Source organism: Triticum dicoccoides, chromosome 6A (genome assembly GCF_002162155.2).
Source record: "Triticum dicoccoides isolate Atlit2015 ecotype Zavitan chromosome 6A, WEW_v2.0, whole genome shotgun sequence".
NCBI classification, from domain to species: Eukaryota; Viridiplantae; Streptophyta; class Magnoliopsida; order Poales; family Poaceae; genus Triticum; species Triticum dicoccoides.
This window is the reverse complement of record NC_041390.1, coordinates 69,628,162-69,643,957: the sequence shown is the minus strand read 5'-3', so window position 1 is coordinate 69,643,957 and position 15,796 is coordinate 69,628,162. Positions and strand designations below refer to the sequence as shown.

The 15,796-nt window shown below is 40.5% G+C and overlaps 1 protein-coding gene across 1 annotated transcript in view; it reads left to right on the top strand.

Annotated features, from left to right (window-relative positions):
- The window catches only part of LOC119318859 (ethylene-responsive transcription factor 1-like), a 6,587-nt gene extending 4,901 nt beyond the window's left edge, over positions 1–1,686 (top strand). Inside the window, exons 3-4 of the mRNA XM_037593430.1 lie at positions 434–1,333; positions 1,413–1,686. Coding sequence (XP_037449327.1) covers positions 434–1,302 — 869 coding nt within the window. The 3' untranslated portion in view covers positions 1,303–1,333; positions 1,413–1,686. The remainder of the gene's footprint in view (positions 1–433; positions 1,334–1,412) is intronic.
- Positions 1,687–15,796: the final 14,110 nt, after the last annotated feature.

The window sequence follows — 15,796 nt, the reverse complement described above, 5'->3', positions numbered from 1 at the left end:
GATGGTGATCCATAAGCTTACCATTTAGTCAAAAGGGGTAGTAAATCCGCGAAAAGGCCCAAATTTCTCTATTTTGCTTAGAGGCCTTGTCCTCTTAAATTGTTTCCTTGTTAGGTGGTTGTAGTTATCTGTGAGGATTGTACTTGGTTTCGTCTATAATGCAATTGTAGAATGATGTCAGAGGTCTAACATGAGGTCTTGTTTATCAGGACCCTATACTTTCTTATTTATTAATTTGTGATTTCATTTTATTTTATTTCATTTGTTTTGTGGTTGACTAATGCTTTCACCTAAACTTGACCCATCATGGTTCATTATTCATTACCATCATCATATTTTTACATATAAACTCATGCCCGTGATGAAATTATTTAATTTTTGTGGAAGAATTTTTTGTGTGTTGATCCCTCTTAGCATTGACGTTGATCTTCAGATGACTTAAGCACCATGACTACTGCAGGTTTTGATGGTCCTTCAGCAAAAAGGAAGAGAAAGAGTCAATTTAGGGGTATTCGTCAGCGCCCCTGGGGTAAGTGGGCTGCTGAAATCAGAGATCCAAGCAAGGGTGCACGTGTCTGGCTTGGTACTTTCAACAGTGCTGAAGAAGCTGCAAGAGCTTACGATGTTGAAGCACGCAGGATCCGTGGCAACAAGGCCAAGGTTAACTTTCCAAAGGAACCAATAGTTCCACAGAAGCGTCGTGCTCGCCCTGGTGCTCCTAAAGCACCAAAGCTAAGCGTGGCATCGGAACCTTCTGTCATGCCATCAGTCAACAACCTTTCCAACCCAAATGCTTTCATCTACCCATCTGCTAACTTTGCATCAAACCAGCCACTTGCTCTACCTGACAACCTGTCATTTGTTCCTATAATGAACTCTGATGGCCCTGTTGAAGCCTCTGTTATGAATCAGTACTCTGACCAGGGAATCAACTCCTTTAGCTTCTCTGACTTGGAGTGGGATTACAACACCAAGAATCTAGATATACCATCCATTGCTCCAATTTCTACCATTACTGAAGGAGCAGAATATGCACTTGCCCAGAGTAACGCCTATAACTCAGTTGTGATTCCTGAAGGAGCTGAATCTGCACTTGCCCAGAGTAACACCTACAACTTAGTGGTGCCTCATGTTATGGAGAACAATGGTGTCGATTTCGATGCTTGGCCAAGGTTTCTTATGGATGATGAAGTGGACGAGCCGATTGATAGCCTTCTGAATTTTGATGTACCTCAGGATGTCGTTGTCAACATGGACCTTTGGAGCTTCGATGGCATGCCCATGTGTGGTGAATTTTTATAAGGGATTCACACCCTCTATATAGGGATAAAAGGTAAGCCTTTGCATATTGCATGTCCAGTCTAAGGTTGATAGTCTTTTCAACACTCTTAACTTTCTGTTCCATTTTTCAGGAGTAAGACTATGGGAGATTGGGAAGCACCCTATTGTCACCTTTGGCTAGCATATGCTTATGTCCAAGATTTGATGCAGAAAAGTTGCATCCTAAGTCTCTTTTTGGATAGACCCTTTCCCTACTCAACTGTTTATGTGTGGAAGCCATTTATGATGAACCGTTTTCTTTATCTTCTGTCAACTTTTATGTCGTTGCTACCATTTCTAAATGTGAACAACATGAATCTATGTCCAAATTGTGTTAATCTATGCACTTGATCATTTTTTCCTTTAGTTTTGTATGTTTAATTGGTGACAGAAGTAACCTATATATCTTCTGATTTGGTAAGTTTATGGTTGTGTGCATCATATTGATGCAGGGGCTGGACGTTTCAACCTCTATTTTGAAAGAGTGTGTGTTAGGCCAAATTTTCCTCTATATTATACATCTTCACTTCAAGCTCTGGAAAAACATACCCGGTTTACTAATCTTTGATACTAGATGCATGGTCATATGGAGTTGTTCCTTCTACATGTATTTCTTCTTACCGATGTAGTTCTTAAATAAACATTTAGTGCACCTAATTCATGAGTTGAGGGATATGTTCCATTTCAGTGCATTCTTATAGAAATGCATTTTATTTTTCTCAGTCCTCTCCATGTGAGAAGCCATGTGAAGTACATATACTTTTCACTTGATTTATTACCAGAACCATCACCAAATTGGTGGTCTCGTGTCACTGTCATGTTATGTCCTTGATTTAATTTGACATCGGCATAAGTATGTTAGTAGTAATCTTGATTAGAGGGTTAACTAGTTACATTCATGGAAGGAAAAACTTCTAGTGCTTTCCTATTACATTCATAGGCTGCCAAAGAACCTGCAAGATATATGAGCTAGGTGTTAAGTTGTCAACAAAATAGGAAGGAAAAACTGCAGTGTAGGATCTAGTAACTGAACCCAGAAAGTTGGCCTTCTAGAAGTAGCCATTAGAATAAATATGATCTTGAATAAGATAGCCAGTAAAGAGACCAAAACATGCAAACAAGTTTGTTACCTGAATCAATTGATCTTTAGTGAGAAGAGTGAAGCCAACTATTATTGTCAACCTCCTGATAAATTTGAAAAATCTAGTAAGTGTCCCAAGACCATCAACTAACTTACATCATCAAGCATACTTGATTCCTGCAGAGAATTCATCAAAGCATAATGGCACAATTCATTACAAATTAGTCTTCCAAAAACCAAAAGGATAGTGGTGATACCTTGCACAACGCACATACTTTCAGACACGCTATGGAAGATAAAAGAAGGATTATAGTTCCAAAAGGTAGAGGTTTTATTACTTCCAATCATATAAAGTTTCTGGCATAAATCTTTCCCAAGTTAGAGAAGGCGCGTCAACAAATTAAGAGTATATTTTTGTATCAACCTGCAAAAAAAATCAATATATGCATCAAAAAGAAGAAGGAACGTCTTTTAGATGCATATTATAGTTTACAATGATGAGTGGCACACATTATAGTTTAAATTGTAGTTCTTCTACATGCAAGTTGTTTGTGAAACAAATTAATGTGCGCCACTCATCGTTGTAATGGAAGGTGTTTATTACAAATTTAAACCATATTTAGTACCTAGGGCCAACTGTTTGTGAAACAAGGGCATCAATCTATGATGTTCGGTTGGCTGTGTTCCTCAAGCAACCAACATATATAGAATGAAGACTGTGAAAGTCATAGCACCATGAATAGTTTAAAACTTTTGGTGTAGACTGCTGAAAGGTTACTGACGTATGTTTATGTAGCAGATTTTAGCAGCCAATGCTAATCGGAAGTTCTAATAAAAATTACCTTGACATAACCATGGGATACGATATCTCTACTTATTCTTCACAGAATTTTTTTCGCGACAATGATCCAGATATATTAACAAAGTTCAGTAGAAGTACAAAGCATCTCGAACATAATAAACATTACATTGAGATTCCAAGACCCCCAAACAACCACTATTGCCGCCCGATGTAACATCCCAAAATTCTAAATTTTGGAATCTTATAATAAATAGATAGATTTGATTGATTTTTTGATTGTTGTGTGATTGATTGACTGAAGGTGAGTGTTATTTGAAACCTTTTGAAAGTTAAATGAGAGGGAATAAAAGGACTTTCCCAAACTTCCATTTTGCATTTTGATCTCCGTAAATTCAAATTCTTTTCAAATACAAAACCCTAGAGAGAAGATGACATGAATTCTTCCATTTAAATAAATGAAAAGGGCATTTGAAAACATTTGAATTTCATTTGGAACTATTTTCAAATTAAGAAACTTTAAGCAACTCAATGATTTTCACGAGAGAAGATAATATGACTTCTTCAAAAAAAATGAAATATGAGTTGGAAGTTTTAAAAGAATTAAATTGAAAGTCCTTTTGAATTTATTTTCAATTTGGAGTTATTTGGATGTTATTTAAATTATTTTTCTCCAAAATAAAAATATATGGAAATAGGGTAACATGATTCCCTATAACAAAAAAATGGAGAGAAATAAATTTGAAATCATTTTGGTTTTTTCAATGATTTTTATTAGGTTTTATTGCAACAGTAGCACTCCTTGCTTTATTTGAATTTATGTGGATTTTATTCGACTCTACAAAAATGTTCGGGTTGTAGGAAATCTTTTTCTGAAAATTTGGATATATTATATGCCTATATAGTATTTTTGTTTATTTTGTTTTATTTACTTTTGTTTGTCTGGAAAATCTTTTAAAAAAACTTCTAGGCCCCCGACTAGGCCGGCCCAGTTTCTAGGCCAAGCCCAGCCTGCACCGCGTCGCCCCCGACCTCCGACTGGACTCCGGTTCCCGCATGCCAACCGCCGCCGCCATGGACGCCGTGCCGCCTCCGGCCTCCTCTGCCCCCTCCTTCAAGGCCTCCTCCGCCCCTCCCCTATAAAGTCGCTGCCCCAGGCCCCCGCCTCTCTCTCCTCACCTCGCCCGCCTCTCGCTGCACCGCCGCCCTCGCACCGCATCTCGCTTCGCCGTGGTGCCGCACTTCGCCGGCAGCCGCCGCCGCACTTCCCCGCGCCGTCCCGTGCAGCCGCCTTCGCCCGCACCTCGCCAGAGCCGCGCCGCCCTCGCCGGAATCCATTCGCCACCACCGCCGGTTTTATTTGGTGAACCGGTATAAACCGCTATAAAACCCTTCCCCGGTGTTTCTTCGGTTTATGTGTGTGTGTATATATATCGGTTTTTCTTTTAGATCGGTTTTTATATTTTAGGTTATTTATTCTTGCGAGCGTTCGTTAGCTAGGGTCCGGGAGCAAACGATTTTCGCTCGTTAGCGATCGGTAACGAACGTCCGCTATTTAGTCTTTTACTTTTATTTTAGTTTTCTGCCAGGGACTCATTTGTGAATATTTTATTTACAAATTAGCCCCTGATTTTCAAACGATCACTACTTTTTACTCGTTAGTCCAAATCCAACAAAACCAACGCCCACTTCTTCGTCATGATCTCCTCTATCCAGTAAAACAACTTAAACATGTTTTTGAAATTTTAAAATTTGAATTAGATCAGATTTGAATTCAAACTTCGTTTGATCATAACTCGAGTTTTATAACTCCGTTTGAGTTGATTCTTTTTGCATATTAAAGCTCTTGATCTAAACTTTCTGATAAGGAAAAATACACATAATTTTGGTACTGTTAGAAATTATTTTATGTTGCAAGAGTTATTTGGTTTTGATGTTTTCCAATTTGTCTTTTTCGTTCTTTCCGACCTTTTGAGTGACTGCTTATGTGTGGTTACTATTGATTGCTTACGATAGATTGACCGGAGTGTGACGAGTAGAACTATCAAGAGTTTTGAGTGTGAATCATCTTCATCAACAGTACAGGCAAGTTCACACTTTGATCATATCCCTTTCATACCCAGTTTTATGCATTACTTTCACCCTCAAACATTGCATGAGTAGGATTGGTAACATGTGGGTATTGGGAAGTAGTTGATGAGGTAGGAACCTATTGCCCTGCATTCAAACCTCGGGAGTTACTATTACATTATCCTTATATTGCCATGATATGCTCGTAGACGTGGATTGGGTTTGAGTGAATTCATGACAGATGTGAGATTGTTTACTTAATGGTTCAACTTAAGGTGGCAATTTTAATACACATCTGGGTGGATTGAGGCACCTGGGGAACCCAGTGATTGCCTGTATTTTTGGAAATCCTGGGGTACCGTGTGATTCTCCTATGGACTGCCACCCAGGCTCAAAGGGATCATAAGATTATTCATGCAAGAAACTTCCGTGTGCAGCCACAAGCTATGATGGGCTCTAGCATAGTTGATTAAGTTGTGTGAACTCTTACGGTGGTAGACTAGCAGATGTAGGGGATGTAGGTGTACTGGTCTACCCATCATAAGGTGCTAACGCTTCTGAAAGATTGTGTCTCGGTCATCCGTTTCTCAAACATCATGTAGTACCAGAAAACCAACGGAGGAGATCGGGTCTTGTGGGGAAAAGTGCACAAACCTCTGCAGAGTGTACAAACAAATCATGATTAGCCGTGTCCCCGGTTATGGACATCTTGAGTATCTGGTTCTTGGATTATCATATTGATCTCATCACGTTACTTAAATAATTTGTTGGTTTGTTAATGTTTACTTTTAATTGGGATTGAGAGGGGGTTTACCTCCTCAATATTTTCAACCAACCTTGTAGTTTAATAAAAATATATTCCTTTGCAGTAGGGAAAAATTGGCTTTTCGCAAAAACATTATACCCATAGAGCTTTTCCACTAGCCAAAAATGCATGTAGTTATAGCCTTTATTCATCATTATCCTATGGTGTGAATTTGCCAGTACATTCAGTGTACTGACCCTTTGTGGCTGCAACGTCTCATGTTGCGGGATTCTTGCGCGAGTAAGTGATACGTTAGGGTTACGATTTCTACACTCAACTTTGTCGTTGGTGTTGATGGGAATCCACAACCTTGTTACTTCCGCTATTTGGATTGAGGTAATAGTATTTACGTTACTTTATACATGGGATTTACCTCTGTTATAAATCCTAGAGTACTGTGTGTGTCAGCATACCGATCCAGGGATGACACTTAAGCACAGAGACTTGACCGTCTGAGGTCGGGTCGCTACAAGATGGTACTAGAGCACATGTTGACTGTAGGATGTGACCCCTAGAAACTGGCAAGCCCATAGGAAAGATTTTTCTCTACAACTTCATTTTCAAAAGGATCTTTTACCTCTCTTATCTTCTGAGCTTATTCAAATATTCTCTTTTAGTGAGACTATACCCCTTTTCCCCTTTTGACCACTCAAAGATTCGGCTGATGAGACCACTCCAAGAAGTACAAGATATCGGACCACTAAGACCACATCGGAATGAAGAGGATTTTACTATGTATTATAATAATGGAAACTGCAACGGTTGAAGACTCTAAAGACTAGGAGAATTTGAAGGCCCTGTAGAATTTATAGATTTGTATGACATAGGAAGGCTACCCTATTGGAATTTTTCAGACTGTGGAAGCTGTCAATACTCGAGATCAAGGTGTATCAGAGAAAGACCGGAACATGGAGCATGAGAACTCAAAGTTTTGTCAAGAAAACCCTAAGGCAGGAGATATCAACTATGGAAGATAGCTCATGGCAATGACAAGGGCAGAAACACGGTTACCCGTGATGTCATCGCCACTGATACTATGGTCACCGAGCTGAGCTAAGCATGCATTTCTTCGAAAGGATTGGATGGTAGAAGGCTGATGGAGCATCTATCAACAAAAGATGAAGTTTTAACCTTAGCCGGTGTATCACCAGGATCTGGAGTAGTAAATCGTGAATTTTAAGATGGAACTCCAGGAAGCTGTATTAGACAAGGAAGCATTTCATGACGAACTCAGGAACCAGAAGCTGAAAGTAGCCAAGCTGGAGGAGCTACAACCTCGAGATACCGGAGATTTGTCACGAACTAAAGGGTAGTAGGACCATGGCTCATGCCAAGGATGTTGAAACCCAGAAGTTTCGAACGCAACTCTAGAAGTATTAAAGGACGTCACGATAGACTTTGCGACAACAGAGATGATCTGGCAAAAGAACTTGAGAAGGTCAAGCACGACCAGAGGAAGCCATCAAAGACATGAATAAGACTTGAAGAGTTTGGCAATTTTTGAAGATTTATTGACCTTTAGAAGACCAAACCCCTGTTATACCTACGTTAGATGCGACATTTGTGAGCTGTCATTTGTTTGATGTTTTTCCCGACAGCCACAAATAAAATCTGCTTTTTCAAAACTTTTGTTTGTATTGTGTGCATCCCTCTCGATCTCTCTTATCTCACCCCAAACCCATGGACCCAATAGAGGATGAATGGAGATAAGCTTGTATTCTCTGGACCGATGAGTCAATTGGAGACAGACCGATGGATTCAGAACATGGAGGATCATATGGAGAACAACCCTATAGTCAGAAAGGATATGGCCCAGCATGCTCTTCAGTGCTTTGAAATAGGTGCTGCTACTTGGTGGAGGATGTACCAATCCATCAATGGATGGCAAGGAGTAACCACTTGGAAAGAATTTAAGTTGACTTTGCTAAAGCCTCGGCTCGTGTCCCAGGAATTGAAGCCTTATGGAAATGATACAAGGAAGTCTTGTGCATGCAAGCTTTGTGGAGAAATAGGACACAACCATAAGGAACACAAGGATGAATGCCCAAATTGTGAAGGAAGTCACCCAGCTGAAGAATGCCCAACTAGGCAGATCACTTGTTTCTTGTATGAAGGGACTACCCACTACCCTGCTCAGTGTCACATTTCCCCCATGGTACAAAGAACCATCCATTAGAAGAAAGAAGTCAAGAAAGGAGCCCTCATAGAAATTTTAGAAGAACCCGTGATGAAGGAAGAGGTGGAGGGCACACCCGAAGAAGACCCAATTAAACCCTGCACCAAGTCATGCTATTCATGTGGAGAAGAAGGACACATCTCCCAGAGTTGTATGAATGGGGATCTAGTAGAGTTCCCGACGGAGGAAGTAGAGTATGACCCACAAGAAATAGAAGCCATGATTGGAATGGAAAGGTCCAGGAAGAGAAGTAGATTGGATACCAGCAAGGACCTAAGTCATATCACCTGTTTCATGTGCAAGGAGTCAGGGCACTACCTCAGCAGTTGCCCAAAAAGGAAGCCAAGGACCCAAGGAGGCTATGTAATCACAAGGAAACCTCGGGACTTGTTAGAAGTAATATGTTTTCGTTGTAATGAAGCAGGCACTTTGCCAGAGATTGTCCCAATGAGAAGGAGACTTGTGGTAATTAGTTGTGTCTGTGAGAAGTATAGCAGTGAGAACATTTTTCTTTTATATTGAGGTGTTGAGTTGAGGTATGTAATGGAAATGCAAGAGATTGTAAGAATTTGAGAATCGATAAAGTTAGCATCGTTGGTACTGATTTGGATTTTTGAGTAGTTACTCTATGAAGAAAGATTTTTACCATTTTCGAAGATATGAAAAATATGGTATATGGATGAGTTTGTGCATTTTAAGGGTGGTAGTACCCTGTGAGGACCCTTGGCCCCTGGAAAGGATAATGATTGTTCCACGGAGTGGACTTCATAAGTACGAATTTTATCTCGATATGTGGGATACCCCAAGAGTATGAAGGTATGGAGTATTATTGGATGTAAAGGAGGTAAAATGTTGGTAATATGGAGCAATTGCAACTCCATGATGAGTTTGAGTAAACATGTTTTAGTTTGGCACAATTAGAAGGAAGGGAGACAATACAATTGGATGAATTTTAAGTATGCTAGGAAGATGGAAGTTGGATGTTGGGATAATGAGCAGTTGCCCAGATGATGTGTTCAAGGATTACAAGTGATAAGATGGGCCATAACCCACAGGCCCCAGGACTTGCCAATAAGCAAGCACATTCTTGCTGAAGGAAAAACCTTGGAAGAACTTACGACCTTATCGACAGACGATCTTATAGGAGTTTACGCAAAACCTGAGAGTTGTGAAGAAATGATAGATGTTTGTTTGGCTTGCAGAATCAATGGATTTATCCGAACTTGGTTCATTGACAAAAGAAATTCTGCAATGCTTGTGAGGATGACCGAGTGTTAGAATACGAGATTCACTAAACCATATACAGGGTAATGATTTGGGTGCAGGATGGATTGATCACCATACCGACTTACTCTTATTATTTTCCTTGCTATACGGGATGGTAAATCTGGGTGACTTACCTATAGTAGAGAGACGATGATATTAAACCTTGTTTAAACCTTAGAATGGTATAAGAATTTTTCCCTTGTACACGGCAGCTTTTGCCAATTGTAGGATATATGGTGAGGTTCAAGCCCAGACCCATTCCCTGCAGGAGAAACCATAAATTGTTAACCGCCATGAGATATCGATAGTTGTTTAGTATTGGCGCCAGACCCGTGAGATAAGAAGATCCAGCCACAGGAAGACCGTACCAAGATGAAAGGACATGAGAATTGAGGAAAAGGTTATGCCGCTACCGGAAGAGCCCGATAAGGAATTATACTGACGATCTGAGAAGACTGGCCCTGTCAACAAAAAGGATGGAATATATAAGTTTTGATGGAAGCGTAACCATCTTTCTAAGGGTGGTAGCACCCCAGACCCTTCCGACGATCAATGGATTTTGAGAAGACCCCCAAACCTAACCTATTTATTTCTATCCTCTCCGAATCTCGAGGACGAGATTCATTTTAAGGGTGGTAGTTTTGTAACATTCCAAAACTCTAAATTTTGGAATGTTATAATAAATAGATAGATTTGATTGATTTTTTTATTGTTGTGTGATTGATTGACTGAAGGTGAGTGTTATTTGAAACCTTTTGAAAGTTAAATGAGAGGGAATAAAAGGACTTTCCCAAACTTTCATTTTGCATTTTGATCTCCGTGAATTCAAATTCTTTTCAAATACAAAACCCTAGAGAGAAGATAACATGACTTCTTCCATTTAAATAAATGAAAAGGGTATTTGAAAATATTTGAATTTCATTTGGAACTATTTTCAAATTCAGAAACTTTAAGCAACTCAATGATTTTCACGAGAGAAGATAATATGAATTCTTCAAAAAAATATGAAATATGAGTTGGAAGTTTTAAAAAAATTAAACTCAAAGTCCTTTTGAATTTATTTTCAATTTGAAGTTATTTGGATTTTTATTCAAAAACAATTATCCAAAATAAAAATATATGGAAAATAGGGTAACATGATTCCCTACAACTGAAAATATGAGAGAAATAAATTTGAAATCATTTTGGTTTTTTAAATGATTTTTATTAGGTCTTATTGCAATAGCACTCCTTGCTTTATTTGAATTTATGTGGATTTTATTCGACTCTAGAAAAATGTTCAGGTTGTAGGAAATCTTTTTCTAAAAAATTTGATATATTATATGCCTATATAGTATTTTTGTTTATTTTGTTTTATTTACTTTTGTTTCTTTGGAAAATATTTAAAAAAAATTCTAGGCCCCCAAATAGGTCGGCCCAGTTTCCAGGCCAAGCCCAGCCCGCACCGCGTCGCCCCCGACCTCCGCCCGAACTCCGGCTCCCGCACGCCAACCGCCGCCGCCATGGACGTCGTGCCGCCTCCGGCCTCCTCTGCCCCCTCCTCCAAGGCCTCCTCCGCCCCTCCCCTATAAAGCCGCCGCCCTAGGCCCCCGCCTCTCTCTCCTCGCCTCGCCCGCCTCTCGCCGCACCGCCGCCCTCGCACCGCATCGCGCCGCCGCCGCATCTCGCTTCACCGCGCTGGCGCACTTCCCCGCGCCGCCCCGCGCAGCCGCCTTCACCCGCACCTCGCTGGAGCCGCGCCGCCTTCGCCGGAATCCGTTCGCCGCGGACGCCGGTTTTATATGGTGAACCGGTATAAACCGCTATAAAACCCTTCCCCGGTTTTTCTTCAGTTATATATATATAGGGTCACGCTATTCCCCACCCTGGGTGAGGAATAGTTATTCTTCACCCCTCTCTATTTTGACATCAATTCGTCATATTTTTACGTTTCCTAAATTTTGTCTTATTTCATACATAAAAAGAGAACATAAGAAATATGTACTCGCCGTAAAAATATTTTATGTTACGTAAAATTACGAATATAAAACACAGTGTAAAACATACATAAAATGTGATTTTTTTGGTCTTATAACCTATATTTTTATTTTTATACCAAATTTTACATATTGAATCAATATGCATGTAATTATTTATATTCTAAACATAATTTATTTAGAAAGCGATCGTAAGATTACCCTGGATGAAGAATAACTTATTATGCACCCTGTATGATGAATAGTAACAATATATATAGATCGGTTTTTCTTTTAGATCGGTTTTTATATTTTACGTTAGTTACTTTTGCGAGCATTCATTAGCTAGTGTTCGGGAGCGAACGATTTTCGCTCGTTAGCGATCGGTAACGAACGTCCGCTATTTAGTCTTTTTCTTTTATTTTAGTTTTTTGCCAGGGACTCGTTTGTGAATATTTTATTTACAGATTAGCCCCTGATTTTCAAGCGATCACTACTTTTTACTCGTTAGTCCAAATCCAACGAAACCAACGCCCACTTCTTCGTTATGATCTCCTCTATCCAGTAAAACAACTTAAACATGTTTTTGAAATTTTAAAATTTGAATTAGATCAGATTTTAATTCAAACTTCGTTTGATCATAACTCGAGTTTTATAACTCCGTTTGAGTTGATTCTTTTTGCATATTAAAGCTCTTGACCTAAACTTTCTAATAAGGCCAAATACACATAATTTTGGTGCTGTTAGAAATTGTTTTATGTTGCAAAAGTTATTTGATTTTGATGTTTTCCAATTTGTCTTTTTCGTTCTTTCCGACCTTTTGAGTGATTGCTTATGTGTGGTTACTATTGATTGCTTACGATAGATTGACCGAAGTGTGACGAGTAGAACTATCAAGAGTTTTGAGTGTGAATCATCTTCGTCAACAGTACAGGCAAGTTCACACTTTGATCATATCCCTTTCATACCTAGTTTTTATGCATTAGTTTCACCCTCAAACATTGCATGAGTAGGATTGCTAACATGTGGGTATTGGGAAGTAGTTGATGAGGTAGGAACCTATTGCCCTGCATTCAAACCTCGGGAGTTACTATTACGTTATGCTTATATTGCCATGCTATGCTCGTAGACGTGGATTGGGTTTGAGTGAATTCATGACAGATGTGAGATTGTTTACTTAATGGTTCAACTTAAGGTGGCAATTTTAATACACATCTGGGTGGATTGAGGCACCTGGGGAACCCAGTGATTGCCTGTATTTTTGGAAATCCCGGGGTACCGTGTGATTCTCCTATGGACTGCCATCCAGGCTCAAAGGGATCATAAGATTATTCATGCTAGAAACTTCCGTGTGCAGCCACAAGCTATGATGGGCTCTAGCATAGTTGATTAAGTTGTGTGAACTCTTATGGTGGTAGACTAGCAGATGTAGGGGATGTAGGTGTACCGGTCTACCCATCGTAAGGTGCTAACGCTTCTGAAAGATTGTGTCTCGGTCATCCGTTTCTCAAACATCATGTAGTGCCAGAAAACCAACGGAGGAGATCGGGTCTTGTGGGGAAAAGTGTACAAACCTCTGCAGAGTGTACAAACTAATCATGATTAGCCGTGTCCCCGGTTATGGACATCTTGAGTATCTGGTTCTTGGATTATCATATTGATCTCATCATGTTACTTAAATAATTTGTTGGGTTGTTAATGTTTACTTTTAATTGGGATTGAGAGGGGGGTTACCTCCTCAATATTTTCAACCAACCGTGTAGTTTAATAAAAATATATTCCTTTGCAGTAGGGAAATATTGGCTTTTCACAAAAACATTATACCCATAGAGCTTTTCCACTAGCCAAAAATGCATGTAGTTATAGCCTTTATTCATCATTATCCTATGGTGTGAATTTGCCAGTACATTCAGTGTACTGACCCTTTGTGGCTGCAACGTCTCATGTTGCGGGATTCTTACGACGAGTAAGTGATACGTTAGGGTTACGATTTCTACACTCGACTTTGTCGTTGGTGTTGATGGGAATCCACAACCTTGTTACTTCCGCTATTTGGATTGAGGTAATAGTATTTGCGTTACTTTATACATGTGATTTACCTCTGTTATAAATCCTCGAGTACTATGTGTGTCAGCATACCGATTCAGGGATGACACTTAAGCACAAAGACTTGACCGTCTGAGGTTGGGTCGCTACACCCGAACAAGTCGTTGACGCGCCGCTATCGCCGCTCCCCTCTCGGAGCTGGCTTGAACTTGTCTATGACAACCAGGAAGTCTTCTTGCACGTGCCTTTAAGGGCTAGTGCACAGGAGCTGCAGTCGTCACTCTTGAACCCTCGCATAGATCTAAAGCACCTGACATCAAATCTTTCCACAAGATGAGAAACCCTAACCTTACCGCCCCAAAGAGATGGCGGGAATCTACACCAGAGCTCCGCCGACTACATCGAGACGGACGAATTCGAGGAGGATCGAAGCCTGGAAGACAAACTCGAAGAAGTAGGGCTGCCATCCGCCCGAGCACCGTGCTTGCGAGGACTAAAAAGCCCTAACCTAAACTACTAACCGGAACAGAGGCTTCGGGATTCCCCTCCCCTCCACCGGCCGCCCAAGCGGCAGGCAGAGCGGAGGCGCATCCACGGGCTCGCTGGTGAAGTTTGGAGGGGAGAGTTTGTCCTAGACGCCTAATACGAGCCGCTGACGCGCCACTGTAGCCGCTCTCCTACCGGAGCCGGCTTGACCTTGTCAATGACAGCCGGGCCCTTAAGGGCCAGTGCCCCGGAGCTGCAGTCGTTATCGTTGAACCCTCGCATAGATCTGAAGCAGCTGACATCAAACTCGCTACAAGACGATAAACCCTAACCTTACCACCCCGAAGAGACGACATGAATCTATGCCGGAGCTTTGCCGACTAGATCCGGATGGACGAATTCGAGGAGGATCGAAGTCCGGAAGACAAACTCGAAGAAGTAGCGCCGCCATCCGCCTGAGCACCCCACCTGCGAGGACTAAAAAGCCCTAACCTAAACTACTAACCGGAGCATGGTATTCCCCTTCCCCGCCAGACTGATCACTTAACAATGAAATGTGAAAATTGTTCTTATTTAGAAACAAACAGAATCCAGGAAGCAGAAAAATATGCCAGATTAGTCACGCTTCCATACTGGAAAACTCTCACTCTTCTAAATAGCATGGGCACTTACAGTTCCTTTTCGAATATCTTTAATAGTGCTTGATGGACACCCTCTCCTGAGGCATTCTCTAGTCGTCCTGCCATCCAACATGAATCTACCAATGGGTCCTATTAGTGCACGTAGAATGGGCAGAGTAAACTGCAAGTATCCCAAACAAGTGTTGTCCCTTTTGCAACCTAGAAAAGCAGAGTAAACCACTACAAACTACAAAGTAATACTGCATACATTACTCTTTATTTCCTATTCGTGGGCAACATTAAGCAAGAAATGCGGCATACTGGAATATTAGTACTTCTTGTAATATTGCAATGAATACTATTTATGCCAGATCTAACAACCATTGTATGAACAGTCAAAGATGTAGTGAACACTTACAGTGAATATATATGCAAAACGTTGCTTGCCGATCTTCTCTCTACGACCAACTATATGCCTAAATTCTAGAAACTAGACGGGTACCCTGCGCGTTACTACAGCACATTTAGTAGGCTTCCAAGTGCTCAACATAATCATTAGAAAGTTGTTTCTTAAGCATACAAATAGAGCATTGGTCTCTTTTTGGTTGTTTGCAAGAAATTGGCATGCGGTTAAGCATGCACTAAACATATCAGCAGCTTTGCAATTTGTATTTTGAAGATTAATCATATTGTCATAGACCATTGAACATCACAGTTTGTATACACATGAATATTAAATAAGATTTCGTAAACATGAGCGTCTGTCGAAGGAAGATGTATTGATAAGTGATTTAATTTTGCAAGCTAGAAATTGACATGACGCGGGAGTGAAGTTTTCATTCGGTAAATAGTTGCACAACTGCAAGTATAGAAGCAAAATGATATTAGTTTCTAGCAATGGGGCAGCTCCATAATATTGCTTCAAAAGGTATTTTCGCAAGTATGAACAAACAGAAACCAAAATAAGCGAAAACTCATTTCTGAGCCCAAGCTCAGATGGTCCTGTTATTACGTGCATTCATTCGTTTCAAGATCTGTGAAGTATCTTGTATTCCATATGTATACTTTATGCGTATTGGGGTGAAATCTGACCCGGGTCCGCGCATTTAATACATATGGGTAACGTTGCAGCCATCCCAGTCCAGAACAACGCAAGACGGCCCCTCTTTGTT